Below are 18,308 nucleotides of genomic sequence, written 5' to 3'. Positions count from 1 at the left end.
GGTAGGAAAACAGTAGGGCAGAAAGACAAAACTGTATGCAGTAATTCCTGAAGGCTGGCAGATACAGAAACTGCCTAGCTGGTACTCCCACCTTCCCAGCTTGAGCCCTGGCTGTGGCACTGCTCTCAGCTGAGCTATGATGGAGGGAGGAGCTTCCTTGTGCCCTCTCTGGTCACAACCATGCTCATTCTCTGTAGTCCAGGTGGGCTGGGAACATGCTGCAGGACTTCTTCTGTCATCTACAGTGACCACTCCTTGACTGGCATGGCTGACTACCACTCTGAAAATCTAGATACTCAGAAACTTTATAAGTCACAATGAGACTTACAGAGGATTTAAACGTTGTAACTCTGAAACACATATTCATCAATTAAGCAACTACATGTTCTAAACATTATTCTATTCCATCATCCTTTACTCCCCCTCCACAGAGAAGAAAATGGAAGCGTGAAGTTGTATTTGCATTTGTCATCTTGAAAGTCCGTTAGAATTTGTTCTTATCAGTAAGATGGTGAAAAAGTATTTCTAGTACTAAATCAACTTTCCGGATGAGAGTAAAGTAGGGCATTATCAGTCACAGCCAAATTTGCACCCACAAGTAAAAAAGAATACTAAACTAAGGTGAGACCTTACATGAAGGTCTTAGATGACAATCCTTGACATGGAGGTCTTACATGACAATCTTACATGACAATCCTTGTCATTCTTGCAGATTAAAAAAAAACAAAAAACAAAACAAAACAAAAAACCCCCAAAACTACGTGTCCTGGTCAAATAGCTAGCTAGTGGAAGAGGCATCCAGGTATAACATCATCTCCCTGACTTTTCATCTGATTTGAACGAAAACTTGGTTTTAATTCTGACGTTGTGTTGCTTTCCTAAAGAGGTTTCCGTGTTTAGGAACCTTTCAGTTTAATGCAAAAATGCCTCTACTCTGATTTTACAATGCACTGCTAAAAATAAATACCAATGACACATCACTACTTATACATCAAAAGTATTAGTAGTTATAAGCCATAAGGAAATGACATGGATTTCCTAACTAAAACCAGGATCTTAACATTTTAAAACACTTAATATGAAACTTAAATTTTTATCCAGAATTTAAAAATATTGTCTCACAACAATCTCATCTGAAATCCTTCCAAAATTTCCATCAACACCTAAACATGGTCATGGAGCAAAACAAAATATTTACAGTAAGTAGTGTCTGCAAAGCTCCTAAAACAGAAATAATTATTCCAAGTTTCTACCTCGTATATAACAACAACAACAACAAAAGACAGTTTTTACCTCATATATAAGCAAATATAATGAAAGACAACCTTGAAAAGTTACTTATCTGAACTATGAAGGATGCAGACTTCTTGCTCTCTGTGTCTGCTCCCTCAGAGCCCTTCAATCTGCTCTCACTAGCTTCCCTCTCCTTAGTCCTTAGCCTTCTCACCAATGTTTGATCTCTCTTCCCTGGTGAATGGATTATCTATATCCTGATGACTCCCAAGTTTCTAGTCTAGCCTCAGACTTTTCTTCTGATCTTGATCTTTTTTACAGGCTTCTCCTCTCTGAAAGTAGAGTAATCCCATGAAACCTTTGGTGAAGCTGAAATGTTGTAAATCAAAGAAGCAATGACCATTAATTTATATGGAAATTAATTTATGAGTGCTCCCAGATGTCAAAAATAACTTCTTTTAGGCTCTTCTGATAGCTTAGGGCACATCTTGCTAATGGATGCACAAAATAAAACGAGATAAAGCACAGATGCTCACTGACACAGTTCAAAGCTAGGGCGCCTTGATGCTCAGATGCTGAGTGTGGTCCTGGGGAACCAGCATGGCAGCACCACTCTCCTGCTATGGGTGCACGCTGCCTCTCTAACAGCTTGCTGCAAAACCAATGCTGAATCCAATTTTTGCTTTTCCGTCTTTTTCATAGAAGTGAAAATCTTCAGACTTTGTTCAGTTAGCAAAAACAGGTACTAGCGTAGGTCTTTGGTAAAAGCAAAGTGGCATAACATGAACTTTTGAAAAGTGGGAGATACCTCTAATTATCTACCTGACGTTTTTGACTGGATGTCTAATGAGGCCAAAACTGAACTCTCGATCCTTCCCCCCAAATCCTGTTTTACTTATTTCGTCTTCTCCTACCTTGGTTGATGGTACGTCATCCTCCAGGTGTCCAAGCCAAGACGTTTGAAGTCATCCCTGACTCTCCTCTCTATTACCCATATTTATTTAATGCATCAGAACATGCTTTGGCCCTACCTTCAAAACAGATACATAATCTGGCCACTTGTCATTACTTCCACTGCTATTACCCTAATCCTAACCATCATTATCTTCTGCCTAGATAACTGAAAGCCTTCTAACTGGTCTCTCTTCCACTCTTGCCTCCTTATGGTCTACTCACAACCTCGCAGCCACAGAAACCTAAATCTGAGAATGTCCCTTCTGTGTAACAGCCCTTCATTTCACTTGGAGTAAAAGAATGATTCCCTTTAAGGGCCTGCAAGGCCCTGTATGATCTGGCTCCATTACTTCTCTGAACTCATCTCCTGTTGCCCTCCCATACTGGCTTCCTTGCTGACTCTCTAACATACCAGGCTTATTCCCATTTTGAGACCTTCACACTAGCTACTTCCTTTGCCTGGAATGCTTTCCCCTCACACATCCTGGCTGACTCCCTTACTCTTTGTTTTAATATCACCTTTTCAGGGAGGTCTACTCCCACATCCTATGAAAAATGTAATCTCCCACAGCTTCCCCACATTTAGCATCTATTATCTTCTAACAAACCATTCAATTAACTCACTTTTGGGTGGGGGTGTTGTCCCCTGACAGAATATAAGTTCCATGGCAGCAGGGTTTTGTATACTGATATATTCTACTTAGAAATAATGACTAGTTAGGTGCTCAATAAATAGGATCTGAGGGGAAACAATTATTTTTATTCCCTCGATCCTTTATTTTTTAAAAGATTTTTTATAATGTTTATTTTTGAGAGAGAGAGAGAAACAGAGAGCAAGAGGGGGAGGGGCAGAGAGAGGAGACACAGAATCTGAAGTAGGCTCCAGGCTCTGAGCTGTAAGCACAGAGCCTGATGTGGGGCTTGAACTCACAAACCATGAAATCATGACCTGAGCCTAAGTTGGACATTCATCCGACTGAGCCACCCAGGCAGGTTCCCCTATTCCCTTTATCCTTAACAACAATGGTAAGATAAAAGAAAGAGCTTTTGCTTTAACATGACATCACAGAAACACATATGTACATATACCACCTAAAAACACTTACCTCTACAATCTTCTCTCTGTTTTTTGTTGGGTTCATGGGAGGCTCTGTGAGTAAGATTTTACAATTTCTGGTATCTATGTTAAGTTTCTCGGGTCCAAATGTATAATCCCACAGGTGTTTCATGTCATCCCAATTTCTTACTATGCCATTTTCCATAGGGTAGTTAACTTCTAACATTGAGCGTAATTCACTTGCCTCATCACCAACCATGAGATCCTAGAAAATTATAATATCAAAGCTTTAGTCCAAATTTTTGCATAAAATATCTTCAGAAAACTACATTCCCATGATATTTTGGAAAACTTGGGAATAATTAATTTTAATCTTTCTGGCACTTTCAGATAAAGTTCTTCATTCCACAAGTTTAAAAAATCTTTTCTTTCAAGAACAATGCCTTGGAAAGTTTAATCATGAATAATAAATTTTTACGTACAACGTGGTTTAAATCAATAAATGGACCTTACCTTTAATACATATGTTTCCAAAAGAAGAGCATTAGCACAAATAAACCCCACATTTTCATATTTTGGAGGGTTTTGTATGAGGTTTCATCTGTTTCTTTTGCTCAAATGTTCAAAAAATAAGGCCTGTGATATGTGAAATAGCACATCAGGGAAAAAAAGACTTGTAGAAAAATGCTCAATGCATGCAGCACAGTTCTTCGTACTAAATATCGAAATGGTGGTAAATGATACGTTTTTATGGACTATAAAGCATAATGAAAGAAGCTAAAATTAAATGATTCTTTATTATACTGTAATAATGCAGATATGCACCACATAACTTGCAAATTTCACAAATTTCTACCTGCATATACCTAAGTTAGAATTGAAATTGAGTTTCTATACATGCCTCACCAAGATCAATGAAAATTTGTAGAGCTACAAAAAAATTAAGACACAGGGAAACAATTTCTAAAAATCATCTCATGAGCAACATTTTCAATCTTAAAATATAATACTGGAAAACTATGCGATCACACGTGAAGTGGAGTACTCACAAGTCTTGTCTCCAATGAGAGCACACTTAAGATGCACTTAAGATGACCCACATTTGAAAAGTCAAATTTTGTACCTATAATAGAGCTAATGATGTCCTAGAATTTAAGCTCATTTTAGAAATCAGCTAGTCAAGATATTAAAAAATCCTGATTTCTACATATACTGATGAATTCAACAAAAAACAAAAATCAGAAATAGCTACTATTTGCTACAATACCTTAAGTTTAAAACATGAAGAAATGAAAAAAAAACATTAAAATTAACATAAAATGTCTCAAAATGAAGTTTAAACATACAGGAGTTTAAAACTTTTGAAAATAATAATTAAAAACAGGTGAGGTCTCGAAAAAAGATTTCTGGAAAATCCACTGAAAGCAACAACAAAAAGGAAAAACAAAGTTAAAGCAGATGCTAGAAATGTTCACTAAAACTTCTCTGTTGCAACTAATTTCTTATAAAGTTAATTTACCATAACTCAAATTTACCGTAACTTAAATATTAACTGTTTAAAATCATCTGATAGGAAAACCCAAAACTAAAAATCTGTATCTGTGAATTCTAGTCAATGACACACGTATGTTGAATTATTTAGGAAGAAGTACATGGATACTTTGAAATACATCAAAAAATGAGATAGACTGATGGAGAGATGAATAAATATGTGATAGGTCAGTAAATATTAATGTCAGAATCTAGGTGATGGGTATATGGGTTTCACTATAAATTCTTTCAACTTTGCTATACATTCTAAATACTTGTTAATAAAATGTTAAGGGGGAAATCTATACCTACAAGAACATACATTAGTATTGACCATTAACAAATATAATACACAATTTTCTTACTTACTTTCCTCTAGAATGTATCTTTCTACGTGTTGCACAAAATTAATTAATTAATTAGATGGCTTATATAATCATTATACATTCACAATTATAGTTCAACAAATTTAGAATAAGTCTGATCTGATTTCATCAGAATATTTACTTTTTTTCCCATGCAGGAATAGGGACTTACATATGTCTGACCCAACACCAACTCAAAATAAAAGCCTCATCTATCTACTTCTAGAACATACATACTATAACGAATTAACTGAAAGAAACATCTGGCATTGAATATTTTACCATCCCTCTGAACAAAGAGGAGGGACAGTTAAAATGGAAAACAGGTGTTAACCGATTAAATTAGTACACGTATTTGTGAGTAGTTCAAGCACCTAATTTAAAATTCATCTCTATCTAAAAATTTTAATTAAAAATACCCTAAAACATATAATCATCCCTAGAACATTTCAACTTCCAAAACTACAAGTGCCAAGAGCTTTGTAACTTGCCCTCATACCTCAGAACCTTAGATTTTTACCACCCATCTCATCACTGGACTTCAAGCCTAAACTATCACCTACTACCTGAAAGAATAAGAAGTCACAGTAACTGTCAGAGATGCTGTTTCACAGGCATTTATATTTTATGAAAAGCAGGCAGTGTAGCTTATATTTGCCAAGAATTATTTTGAACAATGTCACCTCAAATTGGAAAACAGTGAACACACTTTAGAACCAAAGTCTCTGTCAAAGCTGCTCACAAATAGTATCAAAAACAGACAAACCTGAAAATACCTACTACTGAAGCACTTCAGGACTATCACAAAAAATACATATTAAAAGAGTGAATTGTCTGGGATGTGCCCATCTTGAGTTCAAAAGAAAAAGGAGCCACACAATGGTATTTATTTAGGGGGAAGATCTGTTGTTTATGGAAAAGTCTTACAAGACTTTCACATTTTTCTTATTTATTCTCAAGTAATGTTGTAAAATCTGCTCATCAATAAAAATGGTATAGGAAACAAGTCAATCTCTTTTCCTCCCCTTTTACTATCTATAGTTCATTTGCTTATTAAAATTTTGCCCAGTTTATTAAATACTATGCTATATGTGCTACCAAACTGGAATGCAAAAATATACAGACTATGATAGGCAATGTTCAATTTAACACTGATCAATAAACTAGATTTATCCAAATGTAACAACTTCATCCCAATTCTCTGGATCATACATATCCTAAATAAAGCTACTTGGTTTCTAATATTATGCACACCACATTCCATTTTAATTATAACATTCATCTACAAGAAACACAAGGAAAACAATTCAAAGCTATGTTAGTAATTAGTTCTGGTTTGGTCCATTGTATGCAATCAGGAAAGTACAGGACTTAATTAGTTGCTACCCAGTTGAAGCAATGAAAAAGGTTAAAAATCAAAGTACTTAAAATTAAAATATGGAATCACCCCCCTCCCCAATACTACAGGGACACAAAACAACAACTACTGTCCCATCAAGCAAAAGTGGAAAACAAACAGAGAGCATGTGTGTAACCTCACTTACCATCTTTTTGTTATTCTACTTCAACAGGTCAAGAAAGGTGAAGAAAGAGAAGGTAGAAGTAAGAGTCAGAAAAGGCCTAAATAAAATCCTCACTGAAATTTTTAAACATAACAAGCAATAGAGACAAATTAGGTAGAGGTCAGATGCAGTACTATATTTTACGGAGTTAATAATTAGGGCCAAAGTAACATGGACAGTTATTACTCCTGAATGAAAATTAACTCATTAAACAATTTAAGTTTCCAGTTTTTAGTCTATCACCACATTTTAGCTAACAAAACACAAAAAGTATAAGTCAATCCACTAGGCACAGGAATTCCAAAAAGTCAAGTTTCTTTAATTCTTTACTGAATTTAAGAATCTTAAATAAGGAAAATAAATGATAACAGAAAAGGTCTAGCTGAGTAGGTAGAGGGTGAGTTTAGACTGCTTTTACCAAGTGCTAGTAGTCCGGTTAAATTTGACACAGATTTCTTTTACTATTTTCTACTGGAAGAACAAATTAACTTGAGAGACTTAAAAGACTGAGCAGATTGAACAGAACTGAGCCAACAGAACACAGAATGACAAACCATACAAGCAAATGCTACTGGGGAATTCCTCAGCAAAAATGTCGTAGAATATGGGCTAGTTTCATTTCTATCACTTGGCCTTAAAAAGCAAGAAAGTGGGAGTGAAAAGATATGTAATTATTTCTGCCATGTTAGAGAATAAAAATGGTTATACATGACGTATCTTTACACCTCAAAAATGTTATTATCCATAAAGTATATAAAAAAGACATTCTTTAAAAGCCTGATACTGAATAAAAAGTGTGACTTCCAACTTCATTAAAAGAAGTTTGTCCTTATCACTATTATCAGTTAAATTTTAACTCGTTCATTTAAGATTAAATGCAATCAGAATGAAAGGCACTCACAAAAAGAGAGTAAGGTATCCCCTAAATTTCCCAAAAGACCTTGAAAAAAACCATTATCATGTTGAATGTTCCGAAAATAACAAAACAGGGGCCAGAATCATTCATTATTTTAAGTCTTTAAGAATTTAACATAGAACCTAAGTTTCAGTTGTGTTTTTATTCACTGTGTAACTCAATTCTGTAGTAACAAGGGCAGAGAGCTACCAAGTAGCTAATCTCTACTAGCTATTATCACCTTCCTAGATATCTCAAACAAATGTCCCAAAGAGGTACATCCTAATTCCTATTTCAAATGACTCATAATCTAACTGAAGTTTTTGCCAGACTGTCCAGATAGGACCAACAATGCTACCTTGTTCACAATTCACTCAGTAAACAGGCCCCTAAATTCAACTGCATCATTTATAATCAGATCCCTAGGCCACCTGAAGAATTTAAGTCAATTGGTGACCAACGACCTTTTGATTGTTCTATTTCTTTTCTTTGTTTTTTTTTTTTTTTTTAATATCGTAACTCCCACTTGATTTCCAATCCCCTGAATACAGAGAAAAGTCTTATCATCCTTAATGTCCAGTCTCTCATGTTAAGTACAGTGAGTAGGCAATGACAACTTTCCCTCCTCTCTCCTCATGGGAAGATAAATAATGCAAGGCCAAATAAAGACTTGCGGGGCTTCCTCCTGCACACTATGGAAGTCAGTTATTATATTAGTGAAAAAAGAAATCAATAAAATTGATACCCTATGTTTTCCTGACTAGCTATATTCAAAAGTAGGAAGATCAGGCCATGAGAACATGAAAAGTCTTAGGTCCCAAATAGACACTAACATATAATGAAAAATATATGGAATTGAAAGACATAAAAATATCAGGCTGATTTCTTTTAAACATTATACGTAACAGAACTTTGAGTCACTAATATAATATTCACATCAATATAGAAATCTTATTAAGAGTTTACTCCATTCAGAGAGTAATGGCATCAGTCATACTTAAAGTCAGATGAAATTAATTTCAGTTTTTGTGCCTTTCTTCAAGTGTTGATATAAATTAAAAATACAAGAAATTCAGTCCTCCCTCTTTGCTTTTCATGGCATCATATCTTAAAACTACTTAATTCAAAGAACCCCTCACAAGTTTTGATCCTCATTTATCAATAAATCAAATATTACCTTGATTTCAATGTTTCCCACTTTGGTGGTTGATCTGATAATAGGTCTTCCAACCAAAGCTGGGAAGATGTGTTCTGGAAAGTTAGAGCCTGCATATCCACACTTCACAAACTGGAAGAGAACAGTAAAAGTGGGTTAGTGTCGAGGTATTTACTGTGTCCATTTAAAAACAGCATCTGAGGGGCTCCTGGGTGGCTTAGTCACTTAAGCATCCAACTTTGGCTCAAGGTCATGATCTCACAGTTTGTGGGTTCGAGCCCCGCATCCGGGTTCTGTGCTGATGGCTTAGAGCCCAGAGTCTGCTTCAGATTCTGTGTCTCCTTCTTCTCTCTGCCCCTCCCCCACACTCTCTCAAAAATAAACAAAACATTAAAAAAATTTTTTTAAATAAAGAATAAAAATAAAAAAGCATTTGAAAAATACCACTTTACATTTATGCAATATTTTAAACTTTTGGTGCTTTCAAATTATCCAAAGTAGTCACCCAACCTATCATCCTCCTTTTATTTCCTTTATGGCAGTGACTACTTCCAGAGTTCATGTTTACTTGCCAGTTAACTGCTTAATTAGTGCTTAAATCTCCCAGTACAGAGAAAGTCTCAGGAAAGCAGGGAGCTTAACCTGAGCAGTTCATGGTGGAGCCCAATGACTCAGAGACCTCAGCACACAGTGGTCACACAAGTGGGAAATGGACAGATTCACTCAACAAATGCTAAGAATTTTTTAAAAGAGAAACATTAGAAACTGAACAGAACTAAAGCTTCAATTCTTTTTTTTTTTTTTTTGAGAGAGAGAATGTGAGGGGGGAGGGGACAGAGAGAGAAGGAGAGAGAGAATCCTAAGCCGGCTATAAACTGTCAGCACAAAGCCCAGTTCAGGGCTCAATCTCACAAACCACGAGACAAGGACCTGAGCTGAAATCAAGAGTCAGATGCTTAACTGACTAGCCACCAAGATGCCCCCTAAAGCTTCAATTCTAAAGCAGGCTTTCACTCATCTCTGGCAATTCCCTTAAGCAAAATTTATCAAAATAGCAGGGGGAGGAAATGGCATCTGGACTAGCATCACGTTAACGCAAACATTTATTAGGCATTTTTAAAAATGTTTTTATTCATTTTTGAGACAGAGCACAAGCAGGGGAGGGGCAGAGAGAGAGGGAGACAGAATCCGAAACAGGATCCAGGCTCTGAGCTGTCAGCACAGAGCCTGACACGGGGCTTGAACTCACGGCCTGTGAGATCATGACCTGAGCTGAAGTCGGACGCTTAACCGACTGGGCCACCCAGCTGCCCCTATTAGGCATTTTTTTTTTACCATTTATATTTTCATATTTAGATGGTTAGTAATACCAGGTAACATAATTTTATATTCAGACAGTGTACTCCTTCAATGAGGGCATAACATTGACTCTGATAATGTTTAAGAAACTGATACAATAGGAAACTTAACAACCACAGTAAACTGAAAATAGAAACAAGGTTTTTTGTTGTTTTGTTTTTTATTTCAGAGAGAGTGAGTGCAAGCAAGGAGAGGGGCAGAGGAGGAGGAGGAGGAGGGGGGAGAGAGAGAGAGAGAGAGAGAAAGAGAGAGAGAGAGAGAGAGAGGAGCCTGATGCGGAGCTCAATCCCATGACCCTGGGATCATGACCTGAGACGAAATCCAGAGTCAGACGCTCAACTGACTGAGCCACCCAGGCGCCCCAAACCAAGGGTTTTTAATTCTTATACCAATAATATAGTCTGCTTAGTCTTACTTTTAAGAGCAGTCATTGCAAGGAAAATGCAATTAAAACTTCAGGGCAAGAGGAGGAAGCTACAGAACAGGATATGTAATCATAGTCTCTACTCTCTTCCTTAACAAGTCTCTATTCAATGTGCAAGGATGTTTGTGTCTATTGATGAATCCCAAGTGCCTAGAACAGTGTCTGGCATATAGTTAAGTGCATACTATATAATTGATCAATAAAAACTAGAAGTTTTGTTGTTGTTTTGCGAGTATGATACTGCGATTATTTTTTTTAAATGCTTATTTATTTATTTTGAGAGAGAGCAAGCAGGGGAGGGGTAGAGGTAGAGAGAGACAGAATCCCAAGCAGGCTCCATGCACAGAGCCCAAAGCAGGGCTCAATCGCATGAACCATGAGAGCATGACCTGAACTAAAATCAAGAGTCGGATGCCTAGCTGACTAAGCCACCCAGGTGCCCCGTGTGATTATTTTAATACAGAGCATATGTTTCATATTGAGAAAAAGTGCATTGTTCATGGCTCCAGGCACCATACATTCTCCGAGAATTAAGGAGAAAAACAGTATCCGAATGGGACACATGACAGCAATAACAAAAAGGCTGACAGAAACTTTTAACCTACCCCTTGACAGAAAGCTACTATCTACAAGGAACAGTTTTATTTGATGGTGGTAAAAATTAGCAACAATCTTAAACTTACCGACTTTTGACTAACTCCCCAAAATACAGAATTTTCTTATTTCAAAGATCTCTACAACAACCTTGGTGGAAATTTTGATGAACCACATTTAATTATAAATAGCCAAGAACATTCTGCCATCCAGAATTTCAAATGAATTGTAAGACTTTTATAAATAGAGCTTTTAAAATATGTTAAAGTCATGACTTATGCAGATTAATGCTATGAAAAAAATCTGTCTGAAATACCACCTGAATTCCTACCCTCGCAGTTCATATTTACATTCTAGAATCTACATAAAACATACTGTTCATATACATTTTCTTCCAAACCCACAAAACCTAGTCCTGGTCAGTTTACCTCTGAGCCACCAAGGCTGGGGAATTTTTCAGTTACAGATACCCATTTCTAAAACTACTTACTGGATTATCTTTCAAGGCCGTAGTACAATATGATGGCATAAGGAACAGATTACTTGTTTGCTCATACCTACTTCTCCACTTGAACAGTGGTTGACAGTGAAGAACTACTATATATTCTTACCCTAAAGGAGTGTTAAATGGAATTCAGTAGTGCTAATCCATTTTTACAAGATGTCTTATCAAATATTTATCAGTGAGACCCAGGAGTTGGAAAGACAACTGCCACAGAGGAAATGAATAATATCTAATATTTTCAAGTACGTTCACATTAAGAGGAAAAAAATAAAACCTCTCACACTCTTCTAAATCCTAAACTCTTTTGTCCTTAAGTCAAAATTCAGCTCACTTGATATGAACTCAAATGATACGGAAGGACAGAGAATCTCTTGTCATTATTATTCCAACCATACCCAAATTTCTATATAAATAAAATCTGTCATGAGCATCAGCCCAGTATCAGCACTGGTCATAATTTACCTTATATTCCAAATATAGAAAGTAAATACTATGCAGATATTAAATTCTTATGTTTACCTCAAAGTAATGAACAGATAAGGACACTGCATGGGCCAAAACTGTCCATTCACGTAGCTGAAAATGCTCACTTATCTATGTTTTTAAAGAAACTGCAGAATGACTGAAAAAAGAATCAACAAATTTGTAAGGATCATCTTCAGCATATTAAACATAAACAAATGATTTAAGAGAGAAATCATTTAAAACTGGAGGTGGGAGGATGAGCCTGGCATAGGAAATAAATCAAGTCCTGGTGCAGGGGGGAGGCTGTGAAGGTTGACATGCCTCCCCTCTCATTCTGAGCTACACATACTCAGGAACATGCAACATGGCAAATCCATAAATAATCACAATAGTCAATGTTTACTGATTATAAATGTTCAGATGGGTGGTTTATATCTTAAAATTCTTTTTTGAGCATATTTTAAGGGATAAAATAGTTGCCAAGTGACTAACATAAGAAGACCTCCCTGAAATTTGAGACCCTCTGAAACTATAAAACCAATTGTAAACCTACTTATTTGTGCTTTACAAAACAAAAGGAAATTTGGCTTTAATTCAAAGATATCAATCACTTATTAATGAAATTACTTATTCAGCTTAAGCAGTAGCTTATTGGAAACAGATGCTGCCATAGCAATCCGGCGAGAGCGCTCCTACAGGGTATTAGATACTTAGTCAAAACGACAATAGCTGCACTCTTTTGCATTATTTCAAATGTGAAAGCATTAATAGCTATGATAACAAGAATTTAATTAAAATAATCTATTTCTTAATAACATAAAGTGAACAGACAATCCAGCATTTCCCTTCTTGCAAAAAGTCAGTACTGAAAAAAAAAAAAATCTAATTCATGTAATAAAATGCAAAGAAAATAGTCTTTTCTAAACTACTCAATTAGTATCCTTTCAATCCTTGAAGTACCTCCCCTACTCTAATCATTTTAAGACTTGCACTTAGTTCTCTCATTGTGTGTTTAAGAAATAGATTTTACCATATATAGTTTCCTCTTCATAGCACTGTGGTTTGAACTGGCTCCCTTACTTGCCACTGAGTCATCAAATGGTAAGAACATGAACAGTATAATGTTCTTTCAAGCAAAAATTAAAACAAAAAAATCCATCTACATTTGCTCTAAAAGTACCTTTATCCCCTCAAATAATAAACTGGGATTTACAAAGCCTCACTTGGGCTTATTTAATTTGTATTTTTCCTTTATTAATTTAGTTTGATGGTGTTGACATAATCATTAATTTAATTACCTAGTGACTATTCTGATCTTAAACCACCAAAATACTTATTCTATTCCAAAGCATTTTGCAGAGCGAAGCCGAATTTGTTTTTGATTTGTTTACACTTCAAGTACTCCTAAGTTCAACATATAAATTAGCATAAATCTGATGAAGCAGGTCATAAACAACAACAAAGCTGAGAATTATAAATGAAAGTATAATTATTCTAGCACCATAAGCTACTTTGCATCACTAGACCCTAAAAATTGTACCAGTCACACAGTAGCCACAGAAGTCTTCCTGGTCAGTGAGCTATCTCAGTGCTGATAAAAATCACCCAACTTTGGTAACAATACGCATCAGGGATCTGGGCCAACTCTTGAAAGACAGCTAAACCTAAGCAGATCTCCAAACTTTCACCTATCTGGCCATTTTCAGTAGCTCTATTTAGAGGGAGCTAACTCTGTGTTAGGTTTGAATGGTTATGAAGATGGAATGCATAAATTATTGGAATCAGATGAGTTTTCCTCCTCTGGGCTACCCTAATGAGGGAGACCCTGGTATAGTTGGGAGCTAGTGAGGAAGAAAGGCAGGACCAAATCTGGCATGTGATCATAAGAACTCACCCACTCTTAGAGCATTCAAATTAGGGCCTGACAGAGGGGTTAAAAAAAAATCATCAACTTCTCAAATAGCCTAAGTTTAAAACCTAAAACGTATAAGAGGCAAGTTGCTTTCGGAAAACAACTACTCACATATGAATACCTTCTGTAATATTTAATTGTAGATAACTCACTATAGCTTCAGGTACCTAAACAAAATCAAGATGACTATCAAGTATAAGCAGTAAGAAATCTAGAATTTCTATATTTAGAATCCTCTATGGGGCGCCTGGATGGCTCAGTCGGTTAAGCGTCCAACTCCAGCTCAGGTCATGATCTCAACAGTCCGTGAGTTTGAGCCCCATGTCGGGCTCTATGCTGACAGCTGGGAGCTGGGAGCCTGCTTCGGATTCTCTGTCTCCCTCTCTCTCTGCCCTTCCCCAGCTCATGCTCGGTCTCTCTTCTCCTTCAAAAATAAATAAACATTAAAAAAAAAATTTAGGATCCTCTAAATTTTCAGAAATATCACAGCATTCCTAGCTACATATCACACCAGAACTGTTTCTTCACTTGAAGACAATCATGTCTATAGAAAATCTGGAAAAAAAATTAAAATAACTAGAAACATAACACCAGTACATAAATTTTTGTTCAAATTAACTACATTTTTCCTTTGTGTCATAGTAATTGATCTTTTAAGGCACAAGATTCTTAAATTATGGATTAGCCATAAGACTAATCAATAACATACAATCAGCTTTCTATCAAAGGTAAACCAATAAAATAGTAACATAAATGAATTCATGGCTAACATTTCTATTCTAATTGAATATCAAAAAACTCATACACTACAAAACACAGGGTTGGTTACCCTTCAAAGAGGAGGAATCCATTGAAATACAACTGTCTCTGATTTCTAAAAAAAATTTTTTTTAATGTTTATTCATTTTTGAGAGATGGAGACAGAGCACAATCAAGGGAGGGGCAGAAAGAGAAGGAGACACAGAATCTGAAGCAGTCACCAGGCTCCAAGCTGTCAGCACAGAGCCTGACGCGGGGCTCGAACCCAGGGACTGTGAGATCATGACCTGAGCCGAAGTCGGATGCTCAACTGACTGAGCCACCCAGGCACCCCATGATTTCTAAAGAGAATATCAGGCGTATTTACAAAACAAAATATTTTAAATTCAATCTTTGAAGCTTTAAATTTAGTTAGAGGTCAATTTGAGGCTACAGGGGGAATCAGGTTACTATATTTTTTAAAAGCACCTTCAACTGTAAAAGTAATACACACTTATCCCCAGTCTCACAGGTAACTACTATGAACATACCTTTCCCTCTAAAACTTTCATGTACAAGTTTGTGGTCTTACATAAACGTATTTAATAAAGAACACTCACACAAACGGGATCATTCTAAAACTTTTTAAAAACTTAACCAGTAAGTCTTAGACATGTTTCCATAGCAGTGGATCTTTTTTTAAGCATGCCATTTTGTATGGATGTCTCATATGAGAACTCTTCTTACTCTCGTGTTTTCAACTTAGTTCATATAAAACTCATATAATTATTGCTTGTAAAAGTCTGTAGCACAGTACGGGCAGTGTTACGTCAGTAAATATCAGCTCCTTTTTTCCTCTCAACAATCCAGTTTCTAAAATAATTTCAAGTAAAATCTTTTTTTTTTCAGGGTACACATAGTGATTTGACAACTCTGTATGTTATGCTACACTCACCACAAGTGTAGCTACCATCTATCACCATATAATGCTATCACAATACCAATGACTATAATCCCTATGCAGCACCTGTCATCCCTGTGATTTACTCATTCCATAAGTGGAAGCCTATTTTTTAAATTCACATGTCACATTCATGGAAAAGAGGGGGAAGTTACAAAATACTGCAACTCCAAAATGGTTAGAAATCACCGTAATGTAGGGGGAAATGATCACTATCGATCTCATCCCGAATAAGTAACATTTCTGTCTTCTAATGTGCTGCCCTAAGTAAGTTTTCTTTTGGGTGGGGGGTTGAAAGTAACAACTTTCAAGTGATTTCTAAATCAGTGTTTTAGCCAGATTTTTATAATCACTTCCCTTTTAGAATCTAATCTAACATCTAATATGATCTGTGTTCTGCACCTAAGGAAAAAAAATGAAGGCGGGGGGAATACCAAAACTAATCAACTTCCTCTAAGGTCCAAAATTAACACTTGGGCCTTGAAAGGTCCTAGATCTCCCAATATCAATGGAACATACTGTCTCTGTGGGGCTGCACCGGGGCCAAATTCCCAGTATGCAGAGCAAAAAGTAAATGATGCTCTGCTAAAATCCACCCCCCCCCCCCGCCCCTCAAAAACTGCGAAAGGGCTGCGGCTCATTGCATGACAGCACTTCCCCCTTTTTTTTTTTTTCTTTAAACCCGTTTCCTGCCTCCCGTTCGGTATCTTCCACTATACAGGAAGAGGAAGGCCTCTTGGTTCTTTCTCCTTTCGACACAACCAGCGACCCTGGGGAATGGAACCCTCAACGAACAAACCTACCCAGCCTTTTTACCCCCTCCAGTCCTTTAGCCAAACTGTCCCCGCTCGGGCGCGGAGCCGGCCCCTGCCGGGCAGCAGACTGGATCCCCCGTCCAGCGTCGGCCTCGCCCGCCGCCCTGACCCCGAGCCGCAGGGGTGGCAGGCTCGGGGACACCAGGGCTGGACTCTGTCCGCTAGCTCCCCACGCCCGCAGAGGCCGGAAGAGCTGCCCCGCGCCCCTGGCCCCGGCGGCCGGAGGGCCCAGGGGTGCAACCCTGGGCGCCGAGGGCCGGCGCGCCACTAGCACATCCCCGCCCGGGCCTGTTGGCCACGGCTTCTCCGCCGGGCTCTTACCCCGGTGCCGTTGTCGCACACCACCACCTTCCTGCCCTGGCTGTCCATCGTCCTCCCGGAAGAGAGCCGCCGCCGCCGAACGACCTACAGCCCCTGCTGCCCGGCCCTTTCCTCTTCCTCCTCCTCTTTCACAGCCCCTCCTTCGGCCCAACTTTCTTCCCCCAACCGGAAGTCACTGCCCGGCCCCACCCGCCATTTAAGACACAGCCTGCACGGAAGCGGTGGAGGTAGGAGGGAGGGGGCCGAGACTGGCAGCAGTACGCTCCAATAAGAGATGGAGCCTGCAACTGAGGCCCCGCCTACAACTCTGGCTTCAGCTTCTGTTCCAGCTCAGGCGTACGGGTTACCGCCCACCCAGGTTCTTCCTCACCGCTTTTAGTTCCTGGATCTTCTCCCGACCGTAATGGCGGCAGATCTGGCGGATGCGTCGGCCAAAGGCGTTGCAGGAGTTGAGGGGGTCGCTTACCAGTCTGCAAAAGGTGCAGGCAGGAGAAAGACCCTGGATCTGTTGGGAGATGGCAGTGGAATGTAGCGAGGAGAGACAGCCGGGAGGGCGGAGGGCATGGGAAGTAAACCTGGACTTCCCCGCTGACGACCAATGAACATGGCTTGGTGTATCATAGCTTTTAGGCCTTTTTAATGAGCAGAGCGGGGATGGATACACACACATGAAATCATGCGTTTATATTCGATGTCTCCCAATTCCAGCCCAACCCTTTTTTACCCAATTTGCTCATAGTCAAGCGAGCAGGAGTGGGTGCCTACCTTTTCAGCGTCCTCGCTCACCACCTCCCTTCCAACAGCACATTGCTTCACTCTTCTTCAGTGTATGTACTGTTTGAACCCAGAGTCTCGGCTTTGAAATCAGACAACCCGAGTTTCAGATATGGCCCTGCCACTCAAGAATTTTGTGATTTTGGACATCTCCTTGCTTATGCATAGGAATACTAACCTCTACTTCCATGGGTGGTTGTGAGGATAAAATGCATAAAGTATCCATTCAGTGGTGGCTATTTGTTATTAATTAAATACCTTTAAATATATAGTTCTTTCTATTTATAATGCCTTTACCTTTTTCGTCAGTCAGGAGACTTCTGCTCATGCTCTAAACCCAGTTGTCACATCTATGAAGACTTTGCTGGATAACCCTCAAGATGCTCTTTACTCTCTTTCTTCACTATTAGTTTACCGTGGGTATGTGAATAATATTTTTGTCCTTATCACACTCAACAAATATTGGATGAGTGATATTAAAATTTATCTAGAAAAAATGCCATCATTTTTGAGAGGTGAGAACTAGAATTGTGCCTTTCATATGGCTGTACATGTACAGGGACTAGAATAAAACCTGGATCATGAGCCCTTCAGTCCAGTATTATAATACTAGGCTGCCTCTCAATTTTCACTTTGTTCTGTTCTTAGACCAGTGGTTTCTACACTGTCATAAAGGCATAGGCGACTT

General features: G+C 38.1%; 1 protein-coding gene across 1 annotated transcript in view; it reads right to left on the bottom strand.

Annotated features, from left to right (window-relative positions):
* ACTR2 (actin related protein 2) overlaps positions 1–17,017 on the bottom strand; it is a 38,632-nt gene extending 21,615 nt beyond the window's left edge. The window contains exons 1-3 of the mRNA XM_047852647.1: positions 16,847–17,017; positions 8,774–8,884; positions 3,294–3,509 (exon numbers count right to left, since the gene is read on the bottom strand). Of these exons, the coding sequence (XP_047708603.1) occupies positions 3,294–3,509; positions 8,774–8,884; positions 16,847–16,894 (375 nt within the window). The 5' untranslated portion in view covers positions 16,895–17,017. The remainder of the gene's footprint in view (positions 1–3,293; positions 3,510–8,773; positions 8,885–16,846) is intronic.
* Between the last annotated feature and the right edge of the window lie 1,291 nt (positions 17,018–18,308).

This window comes from Prionailurus viverrinus, chromosome A3 (assembly GCF_022837055.1).
Source record: "Prionailurus viverrinus isolate Anna chromosome A3, UM_Priviv_1.0, whole genome shotgun sequence".
NCBI lineage: Eukaryota > Metazoa > Chordata > Mammalia > Carnivora > Felidae > Prionailurus > Prionailurus viverrinus.
This window is presented reverse-complemented; position numbering and strand designations above follow the sequence as displayed.